Source organism: Phlebotomus argentipes, unplaced genomic scaffold (assembly GCF_947086385.1).
Source record: "Phlebotomus argentipes unplaced genomic scaffold, Phlebotomus argentipes genome assembly contig_5, whole genome shotgun sequence".
NCBI lineage: Eukaryota > Metazoa > Arthropoda > Insecta > Diptera > Psychodidae > Phlebotomus > Phlebotomus argentipes.
The window spans coordinates 12,956,358-12,977,785 of NW_026776165.1; the positions used below are offsets into that span (position 1 = coordinate 12,956,358).

Consider the following 21,428-nt stretch of genomic DNA (forward strand, 5'->3'; position numbering starts at 1 on the left):
GCAATTCCCACTGCAATGCCACAATGAATTGCTCCCCAATGCAATTGCACTCAATCAATCAACCTCGAGCGACACAGAGCCCAGGAGATTCCCTGCTGAACAACCATCCCCTTGAGTCTCCATGCATCGCTGCGCCTTGCATTTTGTGGCGAGCAGAGGAGATGAAAAAAAAAAACCACCCACAAATGCTGATTGATTCCTTAGTGAGCTTATTTAGCATTGTGCTTTCTTGTGTTCGTTGCACATTAAAGCTCCGAGCGATGGATTCTTTTGGAGCACAGCTGAAATTCTGGGTCATATTTGGGTGTGTATATACACTTAGTCTCTCTTCACGTTTAATTGTGGGAAAATACCATTGCAATTCCTCGCGTTATTTGCTTACGGCTGTTGCGCAACAAACGTGCTTTTCTCACATCACTCCAAGTGTGTATGTGTACACCCAAGAGAAGCTCCTTTCTTCCCCTTGATTGCGCGTCATGAAACTTTTAATTAATTCACGAGGAATGTCTCAAGAGGTGACAACAAATTTTTACACCGTGAATCTCTTCGCTGAAGTCTCTAAACTTGGGATTTGTCGAGGGAATACCTTAGCTGCTTTTTTTTTTGCTCTCCCTCGCGCGCTGGTGTTACCGGTGTCAAAGAATTCACGCAGCAAAGCGGATGAAGAAGGGCGGGAGAATGGCAGTGAAATAGAACACCGTGTTGGGTTGAAATAATAAATTTCACTCCTCATGCGGACAGTGAATTGAAAAGCCGTTGAAATGTAATTTTAAACGACGTTTTAAATATCTCTTTTTCACCTGACATCGCAATACGAAATACTAATCTTGCACAAGAGTTTCATTTTACTCTGTCGCAGTGTTAAATGTGATGTATTTATTATGGAAATGTGAAAATAAGCTGTCTGTGTGTGAAAAATATTTTTGGCATGTCCAAATTTTAAGTCGATTTTCACGTTACAGTGAAAAAGGGCGATTCAATAAATATTGTTTTGCAATTTTGAAGCTTCCAGCTTTGAAGCCTAGACTTTGTGCTATTTAGTGGCAGAGCTTAATTCCTATTTCCACCCAATTTCTGTCCTGTATTTATATCCTCTTTTCTGCGTCGTGCTTTTTCATTGCAAATATACTGCCAAATCACGATCAAATTGGGTCAAAGGACATCAAATGGCAATCCTGTTCATATTTTTCTCTCATATCGAACATGACAGAATTTCCAGTGGGAAATCGATATGGATAGCAGCGAAATGCGGAAAATTGATGGCCATAAGAGTGAAATTCCACAGCAAAAATATCAATTTGGAAGTGCATCTAAAGCTCGACAAAATGATGTATGCAACAGTGATTGTGATTTATGACAACTTTTATGATTGTCATGCTGGGCAAACCCCTTTTATTGTCCGAGGTCGCCGCCCCAAATGTGGCACTCCTGTTGGGGCAAGATTGAGGATATAAATGACACTTACATAAGTGAAATGTGTAATAAAATTCGAAAATGATAAATTAAACGTTGCGATGGAGACCCGTTGAAAGCTCTCGAACTTTTCATCCCTCCATTGTATGATAAATTACCCCAGTGAGTCTGAACAGAGCGGGAGAGTGAGTGAAAAAAACAGGCGAAACAAAGGATTTGCCTTGTCGTTGCTCAGAAAAATGCTCAAGAATCGGCACGAAGGAGAAGTTCCACGAATTGAGGAAGGTGGAGGAAACCCTTGAGAGAAGGTCAGTGTGCGAGCTCCTCCATAACTCCTCGTCAGGATATCTTGTGAAAACCTCCAGAGAATTTGTGCTATACAGCATGGGGTGTTATTCCCAGTGATAAACTCTTGGGGATTGAGAGTAATTTCATGCAACCGGTGCAAGTAAATCATGTGCTGGAGAATGAGATTAGAGGTAGCTTCGCATCCCTTCTCGATTTGCTTGTGAACTGCTTAAGCACGCAGAATACCATAAATCGCTGGCGTTGCGTTGACAGATAAAGTCAGAAATTGTAGTTTGAATGTGATTTCAGCTTATGGATTTTGCTATCAAGCTTATTAATTAGTATTGAGTGTCTGTGATCTTCAAAATCGATGAAACTGTTGCAAATCTTTCGTACAATGCCAATAATTTCCAATTACAGAGTAATTATAGCTTCCCGTTCGCAATTTCCCTCATCTCTTTAGCATCAATTTGACAAGTTTAGCGCTAAGTCAGCGCTTAATTGTGTCTATTCTTCACCAAGGTTTGCTGGTCGCCTCTTGTGCCAACTTCCACTCCCATCTTTGTGGTGAGCAGCACGAGTTATGCCACAGAAACCGCCTTCGTGTCTCTCAAGGCGTCAAAGTGAGTTTAAAGATTAGTAAAGCATCCCAACCTGTCGACGAGTTTGGGGTGTGTCGCTGAGGAAGTCACCGGTGAAATATTTGATTCGATTAAACATCCCCGTGAGTGCGCTTATTTTATGGATTTTACAGGCGCTGCCATGGTGAGTCTTTTTTTTCTATGTACATCAAAAATCCAATAAAAGTCACGCGGAATTTATTTCAATTCAATTATACACGGAGGCTTTTGCGGGCTTTTTTTTATGTCCCTAATTGTGCACCCAACATACATATTGGATTAATTTCTTCAATGGACATTGATCACACTGTGATGATTTGCGAGCAGGGCGCACTTTTCCCAATTTCACTGAGAGGTTTCAGGTGTTCCGGAGATGAAAAGTGCCGTTTTAATTGTCTGACACTTTTTCTCGCGGCATGAATTTCTTATGAAGATTGTGTGTTGTGTGGAAGGTGCGTCGTGAGGCATGATAAGATTGCGCGCGCTGGGCCCTAAAAGCCCCTCTTTTGTCCAATTTCCATCTTCTCTGCAGCGGATGTTGATAAATTGAGGCTCTCAAGATGATTTGGGCGAAAGCACGTGGGTTGCGGAGGGTAAGAAAAAAGCGCCTGCGGTTGTGTGGATGTGAGGACACACCGAGAGGTCAGTCAATTATTGAACACTGCCGACCACTCACTGAAGCGTGCGTGATCCGATTTTTGATGAATTGACGCCCAAGATGGTATAAATCCCAAGAAGTCCATCTTCTTAGCCATTGAGTAGCCATTTATTAAATGAAATTGAGTCTCGATGTCTGACGGAAATAGTCAAAACGATCAATCTTTGCTCCTTATTCTGTGCACACAACCCCCTGCCGCCGCCGTAAAATCCAAGCGGGGCCACCCTGTGCGATAAAAATTTGCTGAAGCCCACTTTGCCACATGGATACAGCGCTACACTTCCTCAGCTGCGCACCCGTCTTTATGGGTGACTCTCTTAAAAGGATTTTTCATGCGATCCTTCATACATGGTTGGATATTTCGCCTGTGAAAATCACTCTCGAGCCCCCCCCCCAACCATGTGAGCTTTTGTGTGTGATTTTTCACACAAGACTCGCACGCTTTTGCCTTTTACGATGTGACACCATTAAGAATTTTGCTCAGTGTGCAAGGAGTGTCTTATTGAATTAGCAATTCTATGGCGCTCAAGGGTTGTAAACAATCTAGCACCAGAGCCGATGAATGTCACCAAAAAAAATATATATAAAGAAGAAGAGAAAATCCTCAACACTATTCCATCACTATAAATTCACTCCCTCTTTCCCAGAGCTTAGATGGGGATTTCAGAATCGTTGCATCGGAAATACACAAGTAAATGTCACACTTTATAGAAATTCTAATAAAATGTCGAGCGAAGGGGGACGAAAAGCTCCATGAGAAAAGAAGTAAGGAAAGCTTAGTGATTTACAGTTATTGCAGCCACAAATTCCAGCACTATTTGAAAACATCCCAACCCTTTTCTTCACCCATTCCCACACATATCCACTGGCTTCTCAGCATTCTTACAAACTAAAGGGTGGCGACCCCAAAATACCATCGCAACTGAATGGCTGCAGAGAAAACATGCATTGTGAAATGGGAAAAAATAAGGGCGCTTTGGCAGAGGCGAAAATGGTGAAAAGTATCAGTAAATCCACTCTGTTGAGACTGAATTAGCTTTCCAGTGCAATTGAAGAGACATTTTAGTGTATGCAAAGGCTATGTGAGTTATAGAAAATGTTACGTTGAACGATCATTATTATTAATGTTTGGATCAATTTCGACATGACACTTGAATTGTTCTGCATCGCAGCGTCTTTCGTGACTCTATATTATGGAATGCTTTTCTCTCGCTCTGTTGAGGGTTAAATTGAAATTTCCACCCTCGATTCTGGGTGAATAAAACACAAGAATCTTCATGTCGCTCCTTAAGTTTGTGATGGTGTGTTTCTGTGGATTCTTTCCACCCCGACAAACACGAACTCATTATCTCGAAAGTTATGACGTTTGCGTGACACGACATTGGCGTGAAGAAGACACTAAAGTTCAAAGACCACCGGGGAAAAATTGGTCGGAATAGCTGAGAAGGCAGCAGAGTCAATAATTCAAGCTGGGGAGGTGTATTCTCTCACCCCCCAGAGATAGTTTTTGGGGTGGTTCTTTAACCTTGTCGCCAACGTGGGGCTGAAGTTTTGAGGCAAAGCACCAAAACTCCCGAACAATTGTCAGTTTATCAAGTCACCGGGACGACAAAATGTGCCCTGGCAGTTGGGCGAATGGGGAGAAGAATCGAGGGAGAAAAACGTCGCTTAGCTGGGACATCTTTTATTTATTCGTATGGAATTGTATTTGGAGTCTCTCCACCTTTCTTGCCTTCTTTTCTTCACTTTTTTTTCCACTCTCCACCTCTTTAGTCGCTCTCCTTGTGCACTGTTTTAGAATATAGCGCAAGCAAACGGAGTGGGACTGAAACTTTGGGGCATAGTAAACATCCTCATGGGATGGGGTGGCTCTTTCTAGGTGGGAAAGCCATGCTGGCCTCGCCAGCACTGAAAAATTGAATAATAAAACGATCACAATGGAGGACTCTCTTCCGTAAAGTCTTCTATGTCGGCGATAAAAGTCCAATGTGTCTCTTATGTTGGGTGTTTTTCTCTCCATTCGACTGCAATTCTTTTTTTTTTTCTTCTTACACTGCAGAAGAAGTGTTTACCTTATCCTCCAGACGATAAAGAAATCACTTAAAACCTCATTTCGCAACATAATAATTCTTGCTCCACTCTCCTGTCTGGAAGGGCTAAAATTGAGGGACTCCTTCCCCTAAAGCTCATATTTCACTGTACAATAAAAAATTACCTATCATTCATCTCTAGACTAAATAAGCAAATCATAAATGTTGCAAAATGCAATTTCATGCCTTTTCCGTCCAAAAATACAACATATGCATTTGTGGGGAGGAGCATAGCTGTGTATATAAAAAATTGAATTTCTCCAAAAACATTTTTTCACTCTCAATTTTGCTGTCTGATGCAGCCAGCATTTTGCATATTCAGTTGCACGACAAAACATTTGAAATTCAAACGCAATCAATTTACATATCATGTGAGTGCATAATTTAATTTCCGACCGCTCTTTCTCATGCCTTCGCCGTCAGCTTTTTTTCTCTCGCGCGCGCGTCCGACGTTTGTTTTTGCCACGCTGGGCGCAATTTTGGGCTGAAAACCACCCTTATAGTCAGGCATCGCACACATTCTCCCCAATATATCATCTTCAACTCTCGAGGGAGTTTTCCTCCATCGGAGACGAAAAGTTAAACGCCACGGAGGATTTCACTCTCGCTTCGCCATGCAGACGTGCCGGAGTTGTGAGTCGAAGAGTGTGCGTCTCCTTGAAGACACCCCATGATTTGGGGGTGAGAAATCCCGGCGACTGGTAATGAATTGCCGCAGTGTTGTGCTCAAACACAGAAGACACATAGGAAAGAGACTCCGTGTGAGAATTGATTGGCACTTTTGGTCTCTCTCGCCCGCATCGGCTGTCATCTCTAAGACTGAGAAGGCCCCAGAGTTGTTCTTCGCCGCTTATCTGGCCACAGTCATCGCTCTGTCGGCCAAGTAGACTTTGAGGGGGCTCGGAAGGGGTGGCTCAGAATCGTGACGACTTTTCCCATCTCACCTCCATTTGGTCGCATTTGGGAGATGAAGCCACAGAGATTTCTCGCGCAGAGAAAAGTGAGTCGTGATTGCAAAATGCAAAAGAGAAAATGCTTGCACGGTGTATCCATATCGCACCATAAAATCGCCCTCTCGCCTTGGCACAACGGGAGAGACGCGAAGATGTAGAAAAAAAGGCCACACATTGACCATCCGGACTTGCAATCAAATCGAGACACACGACTCTCGATGCTATTTCCAATTCCAAATAACTTTTCCATGGCAGTTGGAATTCGATAATTTCACCTTTTGTCTTCTCGCCACAAATATAAAACAATTGTTGGTCTTTTCTGCCTCCTTCTGCAGCTTCTTTTTCGTCAGTGGCGTAACAAAGGGAATGGCAAAGAGAGTTTTCAAATTATTACCTTGAGAGAGAATATTAAATATTGATTCTGAGAAGCTCTTATTTGATGTTTTGAAGAAAATTTTAACTCATAAAGCTCAGTTTGAGAGTAATCAAAAATGACTGTTTAAATAACTGATCAATTTTCATGGTTTTTCTTACCAAAAAAACTACATTTTCCAGGTGAATTTACCGAGAAAATTATTATTCTACTGAAAACAGAAATGAATACAAATTCCGACCAAGTTAGTTTTAATTAGTGCATTCGCTCATTGGACATTGGTTTCCTACACTCTCTCATTATAAATTTTCAGACACTCGCACAAGATTTCTCTGTACGCTAGTAATGTGAGTAATGAAGAACGTGTCATACCTGAAGGAGAAAAGCTGTCTGAAATGTCTTTGATGTCCCATAAGGACGAACCGTTCCTTGGCATGAAAGCGAACAATTATGAGAAAGAAATTTAGTTGGACTAATTGAAGTGGAAAGATTGAATTTTCTGCTCAAACTACTTCCCTTCTTGGCAGTATTTTCGATGGGTGGTAATTCCACCCAGTCCCCAAAGCAACCACACAACACACACACACACACACACACATACACATGCCCCGAAGATGGCAAACATGAGGCGAGACAACTTTCATTTTTGCCATCCCCTCAACTTTGTTCCTCGCATAGAAGTTTTCCGAGAATTCCGCCTTATCATTTTCCTGCCCTGGAGGAATATTAATTAAAGACCACGTGATGTCTCTCCCAATAAATAGTAATTGACGATAAAAATACGCTTTGCGGACAGGGTGGAGAACAACTCACATTTGCACGTCTTTTGCTCCCCCCCACAAAAAGTTGCCATGTGATTTCCCTTAACTGATTTTCCCCAAAAGTGTAATTCCTCATGAATTCACGTTGAGGTTCAACTGAACTGGTGAGAATGATTGGGTAAAGTTATTGGTGATTTTCTTATCAATCGCCTTATCGTGAGACGCGTAAATCATTTCATGTAATTCTCTCGAAATTATATAAGAGTTTCCATTGTTATGGCAGAGAAGGAGATTTTTGGGGATGAATTTATGAATTTAAAATCAATTAAAGAGGGATGGTAATTAAATTGTGGATATGAATTTCGACGCAAATGATGTAATTGCCGCTAAATAGGGTTAACAGAGGTTCCATGCTATCGACAATCAATCAATGGAAACCCGGGGAGTTTTGACTTTGAGGTGGGGAATATCCCGCTTCAATTTCATGTAATATTTCCTACTACAATGAACATAAATTGACCAAATCTCACACACACACGACTAATCTGCTGAAACCCTCTCATCTCTGTGAATAATTAACCACAGAATTTCGTAATATGCACAATCATATTTGTGGGGAAATACATGATAAATTGCCATAAAGCGCAGAGAAATGTAATTTCAAAGGGAAAGATCTTCCCTGCGGTTTAAAACTGCATTGCAATAATTAGATTCTGCAGAACAAATGTTTATTGTATCTCTTCACTCCTAGAATACATTTTCATTTCTCTCTATATGTTTTTCTGCAAAAGCAACGAACTTCACGTATACTTGAAAAGTACTTTCTGCTGGGCTTTTACGGGAATTATTCCAGTCACACAGTGAGAATACTTTAGACAAAATTTAGCGTATTTTATAGCATTTTATCACATCTGAAACACACACGAACCCACCCACTCTCTCCATCAACACTCAGAAGAGAGCTACAGTCAGTCATATTCTCTCCGGGCATCATGACTTGCATACCTAACGTTCAAATACACTTTGCGCCCTTTTTCCATGGGCGCTGAGGGTGGGCAAAGCCACTAGAGAAAGCACACCCGACAAATTCAGTTCCATCTTTGGAAATGTGACACTCTAAGGAACATAGCTCACATGGAAGATTCATAGGATGCATAGGTAGACAGCTTAAAATGCAGTACTCACAATTTACCACTTGTAACCTGAAGATCAAAGGGGGTGGAACTTACCTAGAAAGAGAGAGAGAGAGAGAATCAAAATTAGTTGAAATCAACTTTAAAATTACTTCTAGGAGTATTGAAACTTCATCATAAGTTTCATAATTCAAATTATACCTAAATTTCACATCAGTATTATGTCAAGAAAGTGGTGTACATCATTTCCCCCCGCCTTGACAATAGCGCACATTGAGAAGAAGTTTAATTTTTCCTGTGAATTCCTTAAAGCTTGAGTTTCGGTAATTTGCTCACAGAGTGTATACATTTCGATACGCTGAGCAAATTGGGGGCCACTTCCAAAGAAAGGGGACAACGCAAGAGTGGCTGGGCGGAGTTCACGGGGAATTGCGATAAGGAGGCGCTCGGGGGGCGCCAGAAGGTCCTCTCCATCGGAAAGCTCTCTCTCTCGTGCGACTATCTCGAGTGCTCCTTGAGTGTCCCCATCTGTTTAAATACATCTGCACACCCCCTCGTCGTGGCGGAGATTTTTATATCTGATAATTTGCCGCCAACATAAATTTGCCGTCTGGGCAAATTGGAGGGACACACAGAGGGTGGTCAATGGCGGGAGGATGGATGTGTCTCTCTCTCTCCTCCTCATCCTGTGTAAATTATGTAAACATTCAGTGTACGTGGAGAGGCGAAACGAGGGACGAGACTCTGGTGCTCTGAATTTAAATTATCCCGTCCATCGATAGGAGAGTTGGCCAGTAGTCGCGCTACCATTCCACAATATGTTGCTGGTCGCATTGCAAATTAATGGTAATTTTCAAGTTTTCTGCGCGCAACGGATGGCAGGTGGTCAAATTGATTATCATCACGCCGGGCATCCACAAGACCAGTGCCAAAGAGACATACAAAACACATTTAGGAGAGTCGCGCAGAACAAATAATAAAATAACAAAATATACACAAATAAATGAGTCTCTCGGACTCCTTCACCTCCGCCATTTCATGTGTCACATTTGGGTGAGCGCAGCAGTTTTTGAGGAGGAAAAAATTAATTGACTTAATTCACGATTACAAGGTCACCCGGTCATCATTATTCTTCACATTTTATGACTCTCGATGTCATTTCGATATTTTATATCACATGTTGTGCTTCGCTCCATCACACAGTCCAAAAAAAAAATATGCGGGTGAGGAAAAGACGCCGCAGACAAGCCATCACCGAACGAAGCATCTCATCAATTGTATTGATTAAATACCACAAGTTTAAAATTTCCTGCAACAGCTGCACCCCTTTTTTTCTGCCACAGCCTCCGCGTCTATTTCCAAAACACCCATTCCTCAGAGACACCGAGACGTATCAACAAGAAAATTACATGTTTCTCTTTTGGTGGAAAAGTGCTGAGTTATGCCATTTGTTACACTGTCATTGCATCTGGAAAGTCTCCTTGTCCTTTTGTCTGTTTTGCCCGTCTACTTTCTCCACCTCTCGCGACTCTCAATGTCTTTGGGAGCATTTTAATGGAATTGATCTTATATGACAATTGAGCTGTGTTTGCTGGAAATCTTTGTGCTGCGCAAAATGCAAGAGCACTGAGTGGAAAATCCGAGAAAATTGAGAAACTTTCCGTAAGTTACTCATTTTTAACCAGATTGTGTCTGTAATAAAAGTCCATTGAGTTCACTCTTTCACTGTGATAAGCTCAATTGTGAGATGAAGTCTGAGTTCTGTGATGGCATGACTGAATCTCAGGGCACTATTCCTCTTGATGCTACAGTAAGCAACACTAAAGGATGCTCTGATTTTATTTTCAAATTCCACGAATCAATGCAATCTCGTCATGTGCACACGAGTTCGCCAGAGTGGATTCTTTATGGATACACAGAGCAAAAATGGAGTGATCATTGGGAAAAGGCGGGAAAGTGAAACTCCTCTCCATTAATTTGCTCTTCCCTTTCATCACCATGTCTCGCGGAATGCCAAACCGCGGAGGAAACGAGAGAACGCACATCATTAATTCTGATTAAAAATACATAAATGCCATTAAATGTGTCTCTCGACACACCAACAATTCAACTTGATATGAAATTATAATTGTGTAATGAATAATGGAATGTGGATTCCCTGGTCGTGTGTTCCTCTGCATTTTTTTCTCTCCTTATATGCTCCCCATAATACACAAACACACGTCATTCCTCGTGCGCCTCCCCGAGCTTTGCTTGACGCGCTGTTTCACCTTTTTGTAAATTACCCAGTGTATCCAGTCGATTAAATATGAAATGAACCTGCTGCCTGTTTGTTTTCACTCATTTCTCAGCTGTCGTGCGCCCTCTTTTTCATCTGCAACCACCCTTGCTATGCACGTGTTCCATTACTTCCTCGCCCCACAGCATTGTTCGCCCCCTTGCAGCAACCGCCCTCGACTGTCTGCTGCACTTTTTCCACGGCACAGCGAAGGGAGCATGAAAATCTTGTGTCATCAATCACGCCTGGGTTCTCCACGCTTTATCAATGAGAATCATGCTGCACGAGGTCAGACGGTTCTCCACACCGCACAAATGGATGTGTGAAATGGTACATCTTGTCCATCAGAGCCGGTCTCCCTTGGTGTTCGTGCGGGGAATTTCCATATTGTCGCCGCTATGAGAAATGTTTATTCATCTCCTCAACAATTAGGCGCGATTTCACCCTCTGACGAGAGAGAGTGAGAAAAAAAGTCGCCCATCCTCAGCGATGGCAATTTGCTGGGTGGCTTTGTCGAAGGTGGAAAAGAGAGCCCCAGAATGATGGCATCGTAAATCACTCAAGTGTAAATCAAATCACAATAATGGGCGGCTTGATTAGAAATCATCACGGGGGGAAATGAGAATGGACAATGGGCAATAAATAATATGCAAATGCCCAATTGGGGGGATGTGCGATACGATAAATAACAGCAAGAAGTGAAGCAGACATCATTCACTGCTGGAAGTCAGTTGCTGTGTGTCTTCTCATGCCCGGAGATGAATGAATTTACTTAGCATATTTAATAAATTTAATGTAGCACTCAGCCTAATGCCACATTCCGTGGACAGATCGCGGAGTTCAGCGATCTCCGTAATTGGCCGCCTCTCGCGAGATCTCCCACCAGCAATCACACCGAGACACACACACACACACACTGCGCGGCCATCCATTATAGATTACAAGATGATCTTCATTTGGGGATCTCGCACTGTCCCCAGTGTGGTGCACAATCAATCTCGACCCGGCCAACAGCCACACACACCCATTGGGCAATTAGTCAAATTGGTGGAATGGCGCGATGCTCATGAATATCATTTGACTTCCCCCATGATCATCGATGATCATGCTTGTGCATAGCGTCGCTCATGTGGAGGAAAACACGAATTTAAATGTCACATTCCGACACGTCGTTTGTTACACTTTCCATCCACCTCGCGGCAACACCGCGGCCCATTCTTGCACTCTCGCCCGATCAATGAGCAAGATCCACGCATATTCGCTCCGCATTTGTACCACAGATGTCGGGAGAGCGCCTTTTCCGAATCACCAGTGGCACATAAAACCGCATCTCGATGAGAATCACTCGAGGTACTTATACAACTGCTCATGAATATCTCTCACTTTTTGTCGTTAACATATTTCTGTAGAGATTTGTCAGTTTTTTCCGCTTTTGTGTCTCCAAAATCTGTTATCTAGAATACCCAATTAAATAGTGTATAGCTTTCCAAAAACATGTTCTCTCTCATGACCATCGCTTGTACGCCATTTAGCGACACAAAAACTATATTTATTGTGTTCTCAATTGAGTGATTCTATTGAGAGAATCATTTTGAAAATACAATTCCCATTCAATTGTTCAGCTTTTTCACCCTCTCTTTCTCTCCCCCGAATCCATTGATTGCAGTGAATCCAATTTTTGGTGATGCACACACTTGAGAGGGAAAATCTCTCAGGCGAACTGTGTGCAAATGCATTTGGAGTGAAACACTTTGAACAATTGGCGACCATCATGCGAAATAATAGAAAATTGAGAGGCAATATTGTTTTGTGATGCAGCCCCCCTGAGGATGCAAAGCATAGAGAACATAGACCTATTTCGGCTCTATGCGATGGCATTTGAATTATTCAGAGCAAAGTGATTCCTCAGTATAAAATATACATACCGAAACAACGCCAGTTGCAACCCATTCGATGTTATTTCGGGCGGTGCAGCCCCAGCTTTAGGGGATGATCGAATGGAGATTGCGGGAGGTGGAAAGTGGGGGTGTGATTTATTCAAAACAACCGTCATCCATCCATCCATTCAGTCAATGTCTAACGGCGATAGTTTATACGATATTTGACGGAAGTAGTGCATTTGCACAGTCACTCTCTGATTGATGGACATTGACTTGGCACATTAACTACCTATATACATATATAGCACATATTCTATATAGAATTTCCTTATTTGCCAAACGTTGACATTTATCAGTGTGCTTGAAAAGTGCTCTTGTAAATTTTGTATCCTGTATTAATTACTACAAACTTCCCACATACGATATTTACCAATTAAAGTCTCTAGAGTTTCCTTGTGAAAAGTTTACGCTTTCGCCAAAAATTTATAGCGCCGCCCCAAACATATGAGATTTTCCCTGATGGTGTGGGGAAAACTCCACTGCATTTCCCGTTTGGAAAATGAGAAATGTTTGCCATGGGACTCATCTAGCGCGTGTTTTCTTGCAAATACCGGTAAATTTCAGCCCCAGAATCTAATTAATAAAGATACACAATTTACTCGGGCAAAAGCTCACCACCACATGCATTTAATTGGGCACAAAATTCAACACCCAGAGCAATTTGCCACATCTTCTGTACATGGCAGAAGGCTATAAGTGCACACACGGCAGCGTGGAAAAGAATGCAATTGTTTATCATCTTGTCGTGTTGCTTGTGTGGAGAGTTGCGCAAAAATTTTAATTATGCACTGAGTAGAACACATTGTATAACATTTTGTTCACGCCATATGGAAAAGTAGTGGGTTTATGTTCTCCAGGGAATTTTTCAACACTCTTGACGCGATTAACGCGATAAGCCGGTGCATTTTGTTTTTTCCTTGAAATAGAACGCGAAAGTACACTTCAAAATAATGGATATCATATTATAGAGAGGAATTTCTATGAATTTTTGTACACTTTCTTCACTCTTTGCACAAACCCGCAAAATCTTTCCAACTTTGGGGCGTTCTGAAAATCCCCAATGAGATTTTACATGAAGATATGATGCCATAATTAAAATTGCATGAAGATTTTCAACAGCGCACTGTTGATTTTCGCGTCCCGTAACTTTTCTCTATTTACCACAAGACTTTAATTGATGCCGAAGCGAGAGCGTTAATTTCCCCATGACGCGTTGGAGGTTCTTTTTTGCATAAACTTTTAATTCTAATTAAGAGGAGTTTATTCTCAAATTGACTCCGCATGCACACACTCGCTGAAGATGATGGCGCGTCTTTGTTCAGCACGATGGCAATTTTCTGCAAGATGATCGCGCGAGCGTCAATTATATCCGATGAAGTGCATGGAAGAGAGCCAAACACAAAAAGACATGAAATCCCGTCTGTGGTATCAGCATTCAACATTCCGGGCATTTGAATGAGGAATTTCCCGTGGAGTCACTGATCTTCGTGGCGTTCAATTATCATTTCCCATTCATGATAGCCGAGTGTCTTCTTCCGTTTGGATCATCTTGCGCGTGGTCACAACTTGTTTTTCTCTCTCTCTCCACCCTGAAACGGCGCGGCGCGATACAGAATGCGGGATGTGACATATATGGTGTGTGGACAAAACAGTTTTGTCGTGCTCTTCCTCTTGTTCTTCGAAAGTGAAGAGATGTCGCTTCTCATGCTCTCCATAAACTGTTTCTTTCACCGCCAAGGAGTGGCGGAATTACAGATTGCCACAAATCACTGGAGCTCCAGAAGTAACAGTGGCATAACTGGCATTTTTGGAACACAATACACACATACTGAAAAATCCACTCGCCGATGACTAAAGCTCAGTGTTATCTTGGAAACACAATTTCGCATATAGTAACCTTGTTTAATTCTACAATTATAAGCGATAATTAAATGCATTACACGTTGATAAAGTCAATAAGGTCGTTAATAAGCTTTGGAAAATCAACTGCGTTAAGATACAAAATGCAGGAATCTCACGGAAAAGATTATTTTGTATAGGTATTCAGTAAAGTTTTCAGACTATAAAGTAGCTCTATAGCCTTAAGGTTAAGTTAGTTTGCAGTGCATCGGCGCTTGTTGATTCACTGAAATATCATTTTCAGTCGCTCTGTTCAGAAAGCTTTCCCATATTTTCAACTAAACACCCTCAATGGGTGAATTTCTCTGTTGTGTGATGGTGGAAATGAGAGAGCAAAACAAGGGCACAATGCTATGAACGTTGTAACTGAAAATAACACAACACTGGCAAATGTAAGTCACCGAAACACCCCACAACTCTTGATATGATCCTAAATGCACTTTCATTCTTCACCGGCCAATCTATCCAATAAATCGATCAAATGTGTGCGCTGAATTGATCGCTTTTCTTTCACGTGCTTCACCTCAACTGTAAAACCTTCTCGCTGATTTCCTCTTTCTCTCTGTGGCAAACTGTGGCACCGATTGCGGTGTGGATACAAATTTAACTTGTGCTGGGCGATAAGATAGAAAATGATGTACAATGTTTTCCATTTAGACACACAACACTTAAATCCCATCCTCGTGCAAATATTTGGTGTATAAATATTGAAATTATAGCGTCTTATCTCGAATTACTGCGCATACATTTTCCCTTCCTCCCAAGAAAACTTGCTCACATGCTTGTATATGTGTGTGTGTGACGAGTTGGAGGAAGGCAAAGAGTGGCATTAGGATCTCTTAGGAAAGCACCGAGACACTCTGCAGAGCTGATAATGTCTCACAGGCATTGTGACGTGCAATCTCTCTCAGGAAATTAATATTGAATATTGGCATTTGATTATCAATAATCCATGGCATGGCAAATGCCTCTCCATCATCAATTGCACTCCGACAAACATTATGTTAATTGCATTGCTGGCCTTTTTCCCCTTCCCGCCACATCCATTTAACACGCTTCGTGGAAAATTGCTGAAATATTGCCTTCATGCTTTTCGTGGAAATGCGTGTGTTGCACATAAGCCTGATGGTGATCCAGGAAATGACCGCAATCGATTGTAACAAAGTCTAATCAATTATCACGCTATCATTTTTAGGTCACACATTTATTGACTCACGCGGGAAAACTGAGACGTTTTCTATTTGTGTGCATGATAGACAGTTTACCCCGATACACAACCACAAAGTGCATCACCTTCGCATCTTTCCGCTGGCAATAGACACTAAGAAACCGCAAAATCGATCCATGAGAATCCGATTGGATGTAGAAAAAGCGAGCAAAGAAGGGTAATGACTTGAACAATTTAAATAACTTCTCATTGATTTTGCTGCCAGGTTATAGAGACAGAGGAAGTTCATCATTTTACACGCTTCATTCCCATGCATCGCCCATCAGAAAAGGTTCTCCTCAATTCACCTTTTTGCCACACCACTCCCCACACAATTTACCCTTTTTTTGCGCGCCTCATCGCCGCGATTGAGTATATTTTGTCTCAGTGCGCTTCGAGGGCCCTCTTCTCTGCGTGCCATCGAGCGCAATGGTGCATTAAAAGAAATTCCACAAGCGCGACACGATGAAGAAGCTTGCAGGAAAAATGCATTCTTGGAAACCACTTTTCCATTGGGGAAAAAAACATACAGAATAGTGCTTGAATGAGGCCCAGAAGGAGTGAAATGGGGTGATTGTGAGTCGTTGTACACTCCATTTGTACTTCTCTCATCCCATCAACACACGTTTTATGAGCCACCCGCCCCCTGAGCAGGTGATAGGAAGATGCGAGAGGCAGGTGAGAAAAAATCCCGTGAGTGGATGGTCGTTAAAATGAGGAAAAAGGTAGCGTCGTGGAGGACAAAGGGTGGATGGGTGATAAAAACGCGACGTGTTTCCCATGTAAAATTCAACCTGAGATTATTCTGGAAGGTGAAGAAGAAAAACACACCCGTTGGAATCGTTGGAATGCGAAATTGTGCACTTCTCATTAATAGCATTTCTCAAAATCACATCAGAAGAACGAGAGATTTCCCTGAGTAGAGAGAGAGAGGGATGAAAGCAAGGACGAGGACATAAAGCACAATCATGGAAAGTTTCGATAAGCATTTTCCCCAATGGAGTGCCTTAGGATGAGGGATTGGTTTTGATATTTCTCACATTTTAAGTGAAATTCAATGTTCCCGCTAATTCGATGAGTGGGAGAAATGTGGAGGCTTTTCTATTTATCATCGTGGATAATTTTACATAAACTCCCCTCAATAACTCGGGGGGTTTTCCGTTGCCGTAAATATCCTAATGTATATGGATGGAAATTCCGAGGAATTTCAGCACATGCCGACAGGAAAAAGCTCAATCGTAATTAGGGGGTTGAGATGATTTTCAGTGCGCTTCTTGTAGCACAGAATTGGGTGGAAATTCAATGTGTTCGCGACATGAGGTTTGCATTTGCAAGTGCATTTGTCGTACAGTGGAAAATACAATTATCGGTGCAGGAAAGATATTTGCTGAGGGTAAGATATATCAGATAGTAGAGAAACATTAGGATGAAGCGCTAAATTGAGGAAAAAAAAGCAGCTCAGAAGAGATGCTTGTAGTGCAGAGTGCTCGGGAAATTATCGCAGGTAGTGTAGATGTTCTCGCAGAACTTTTAAGGATGTTGCAATGTGAATTTTCTGGCGTGTTCCAAGTGTGTCTTGCATGAATGCATGGTTGAATCCGGCGCACAGTGGAGAGCATAGTGCACTCCTTAACACGATGAGGATAAAATTTACATATGCTAATGGTGGAGTGATGTTTTTGTCCCGAACTGTGGAGAAAAATCGCTACATTTCGTTGGGGTTTAAGCAGACACAACGGATACAGCCATTAGCTATCGTTTTTCACTCTCAGTCATCCCTAAGTTCAACCCTCAAACTACTCTGCCTCTTTGTTCTTCTTCAATGGCATACAATTTTGAGGAATAGAATTATCGAGGGGATGATTGAGTCATTTTTAAGCAGCACCCCAAACTGCTCTTCAACACTGTGCGAACAGTTGGTGGAAATTCTCAAAGGAGAGTCAATGAAGAGTGACACAGAAGAGACATTAAAAATGAATAATTTCCATTATTAATTTCAATTAATTGTGCCGTTGTGTGCGTGTGCGATGCACACACTTTTCTGGCACACGGAAATCTTGCCTTTTGAGCACACGAACTTGCGGCAAAAAGCCCTAACAATGGTGAGAGATGGTTGGTGTGTAAGAAAATTGAGAACGCCGCAGCGAAATTAATTCTTCAGCCATGACCTCTGATCTCAGTCACTGAGAGATACAATCCAATCAATCATTCACTCGTCGCTTTTATTAATATCTCCTCCACTTTCCAAACAAACCAGAGAGAGAGAGAGAGAAAGATTTTCCCGTAATTTATCTATTGGAGAGGAAATTGTGTATTAATACTCAGTATTTTAACAATCACACTCTTCTGGACACATTCTGGGGCGCGCATTTGAGGGAGAGTATAATTTATAGGATGAATTAAAAATCATAAAATATGCCATAAAGTGATATATTGCTTGTGATATTACTTAAGAAAATGAGGGGAGCTTTCTGTGCCAAAGAATAAGGTGCCAAGTGGCGGTTTTCGGTCGCGAAGACATCGTCTGAATTTCCCACGATTTGGGGGCGAGGCGGGAAATCACATGGGCGTCCTAGGAGAAAATTACCCGACTCTCCTCTATCGATTATTGACACGAATTTCGACACTCCTCGGGTGATTTTTGCCCAGAACGGCAGCAGTTGGGGAGCAGCATGCTCGGAATTCCTGATAAGGGACAACTCTGTCAAATTATACTCCCGATTCTGGGTGCTATGAGACTTGGCAGGGATAATTTTCGTAATTGAAAAAGTGATTAGATGATGTGTGTGTGTGTGTGTGTCTCACACAAGATACAACTCAATGCCAGGAAAATTCCACTGCGGAGTTGATCTAGAGAAGGTGGAAATGGAGCGCACGAGTGCAATTAATAAGATTGCCTCCAAGTAAGATGTGAAAAATGATACTCAGGTGAGAGATTGAGGTGGAATCAAACCACTTGGAATTATCTCAACTTGTCACATATGTGTTTTAAGAAGATTTAGCGTTGAACATACTTTACTTGAAATTCAATTTACTCCACTGAAAAAAACAGTTGAAAAAGCATCCCATTTTGGAGGGTTTTACCGACAAATATAGTTTGAAGATCAGAATGCATTGGAGCTCTTCAATAAAAAGGCTCAAGCCGAAGAAGCTCGCTCTCCCCTAAACAGCGCCTGAGCTCGGCTAAATCATTTGTACCGCGATTGTTAATTGGGATTGCTCTCCTCAATGGCTTCCCCGCCAAATAAGACGATATATGTTAGAAATTAGAGGTGTGAGAGCGCACTATTGAGAAAAGTGCAGACAATGGAAAAATCATTGAGCAGCTCCTCTCACAAGCTGAGATGGTGTGAAGAAAAAGGCACTGGGCATCATTGATTGAAGTGATTTTTTTACCCACATTTCCTATGTGGCACTTCTTCTACATTCGATTCCTCTCATGGGCAAGAAACCTCAAAGCACAGAAATCTCTTGGAGTAACAGCAAAAAATAATCACACAAATTCCACTCTGCCTGTGAAGAATTATCGTGGTCGTTTCGGCAACAGTCTCTCTCTCTCTCTCGTTCCATCCTGAAGAATATAAATCTTCTCCATTTCAGTGTTGGACACTTTCTAATTAGTGCCGCTGCTTTTTGCTTTCTTCCTCACCTTCTCTTGCTTGTGCTGTGTGTCATTTTTTTCACTTGGCATCTCTCTTCAGATCTGTCCATTCGCGAGGGCATTAAATTTTCCCATTTCTCCCCTGTGGGCTTCCCAGGTTATATAGAAATTAATGTTGCGCCATTGTCCCTCCATGGGTTATAACGCGAGATGAGGTGAAAGAAATGTGGGTAAATGCTAAATAACACTGTCTAATCTATTGTAATATTGCCCATTATCTCATTAACTTAATTGTATTGTGGTGTATTTCTCTCAATTAATTAGTCGCCTCTCGCAGAAGGAGAGAGAAGAAAAAAAACCACTATCGACACTATGCAACTGATATTTCTCATCTTTTTAGGTCAACTCGTGTCTCTGTTGAATTTTTGCTCAATATCATCGATTACTTCACTCAACTTCTTTCAGCAAACTTGTAGCTATTGAGTCACACATACACGACAAGAGAAAATCTCACATGAGATTTATTGGCTATGCCGAGAAGATGTGAACGGAGAAAAAAACATCAATAAAAAGCTACAAAATAGTGGAGAATTCACTGGAAAATGCGTGCCGACAAACATTCGAAAATGACGAGAATATCACCTTGAAAATTGGTTACGCGATCGCTGTTTTTTTTTTCGGCAGGAAAAATACAGAAGCACTCACGAAAGAGGTTTTTCAGTCATGTGCGCCTCCGCGTTACAAGAGCATCGACTGAGAAGTCGCTCCAGTCCTTGAAAGCAATCTTAGAGGAATCTCACGAGATCGCAAAACATTCTCACGGAAGCGCACGTAGCTTCAGAGAGAGACAATTGAAGATGGAATACTTAGCAGTGCATCGCGATGACATCACACGTTATGCAGCAATAATATACGCCTTGAAGTTTATTGTGCAAAAGTGTGAGACATAAAACACTTGTTTACACAAAAAGTTACTCACATTTTGTTTACTGGCAGAATTTCATCAGAGTTGTTCCTTCCAGAAAGATGAATTGCTAATCGCACCCCAAGTCTCTAACGTCACTTCACTTTCAGTGGCAAAACTTGGGATGTTCAGAGAATCTTTTCAAGTGCCATGAAGAGATGCCTCGTGATTTAATTATGTGGAATTCTTGCTGTGAACAAAAGTCACTAATTTCAATGCAGAACAACACCGACAAATCACTGAATTTCACTGAGTCATGATCGAAAGATTATAAGCTTGAAATCCGGATGAGATCTCTTACTTTTCCCAAAACTCTCGCCCAGCGAGACTAAGAGATCAAATGGTTTGAAATAGCACAAGAAATCACAATAACGTCACGAATTCAGCATTAATTCCATGAGATTGTATATCGATATGATTATATTTCCAATTCGTATTTGGGGAGAGTGAGAGAGATTTTTTTGAGCAAAGACAAGCGCCAAACGAGGCGGAATTGAAACACTGGTGAGACCGCTTTCAGTGTTTGAAAGAGGAAATGGTTGAATAGACCATTCGATATAACCACTTTGTGCACTTCAATTGAGTGAAATCATTTGACAAAGATAGAACAAATCACTGTCACTGTATCATCACCAAGAGACAATTCACTCGACAAGTCGATTTGGGGATCCCAAACAGCGACCGTTCTCCAAAGCGTCCGAACACAACCAATGCGAGTTCTCTACTGACACTGCTCATGAATCGAAAGTGCTGGCAAATGCAGACCCGAACGGCGAGAACATCTGCCGCTTCAGGTAACCGCCAGCCTTCCCTCTCTGGCGCACTGTCGCTGTTACGACCCTCTCATTCCCACTCGCTGTGGCCTCACTCACAACGCCACACGCAAAAGTGCCGTCGACAGTGCTGACGAAGAGAGACTCTCTCTCGGAGATTCCATAGAATTGAGAGAGAAGAGCGTTCGCGTGAAGTGCGGCAACGGTGCGCGATGGCGTGCATGGCAAGAAAGCCGATTTTTTGGGCGCGCGAGACAGAGGGTTTGGGCAATTTGCCGGTCTTGCGGGAGTCAATGAAGTGAGGAGCCTTTAGTAGGTGTATCAATGACAATTGGCGTCAAGATTAAAAGTCTCTCTCATCATCATCTTCAGAAAACGGTGAATTCATTAAGCAGAATCAGATGCAATAACTGCAAGTGAAACACTGTGAGTTGAACTGATTGAACTTATCGATACTTATCGATACGAATTGTGGGT

At 41.9% G+C, this 21,428-nt stretch overlaps 1 protein-coding gene across 3 annotated transcripts in view; it reads right to left on the reverse strand.

The window, feature by feature from the left end:
* Positions 1-20,898, reverse strand: part of LOC132265794 (protein slit-like) — a 30,645-nt gene extending 9,747 nt beyond the window's left edge. Inside the window, exon 1 of one of the 3 annotated variants that reach the window (XM_059766569.1) lies at positions 20,194-20,898. In XM_059766569.1, coding sequence (XP_059622552.1) covers positions 20,194-20,195 — 2 coding nt within the window. In that variant the 5' untranslated portion in view covers positions 20,196-20,898. Of the gene's footprint in view, positions 1-8,341; positions 8,362-8,490; positions 8,550-20,193 lie in introns of those variants that run through there. The other 2 variants (XM_059766570.1, XM_059766571.1) reach the window with 2 other exon arrangements.
* Between the last annotated feature and the right edge of the window lie 530 nt (positions 20,899-21,428).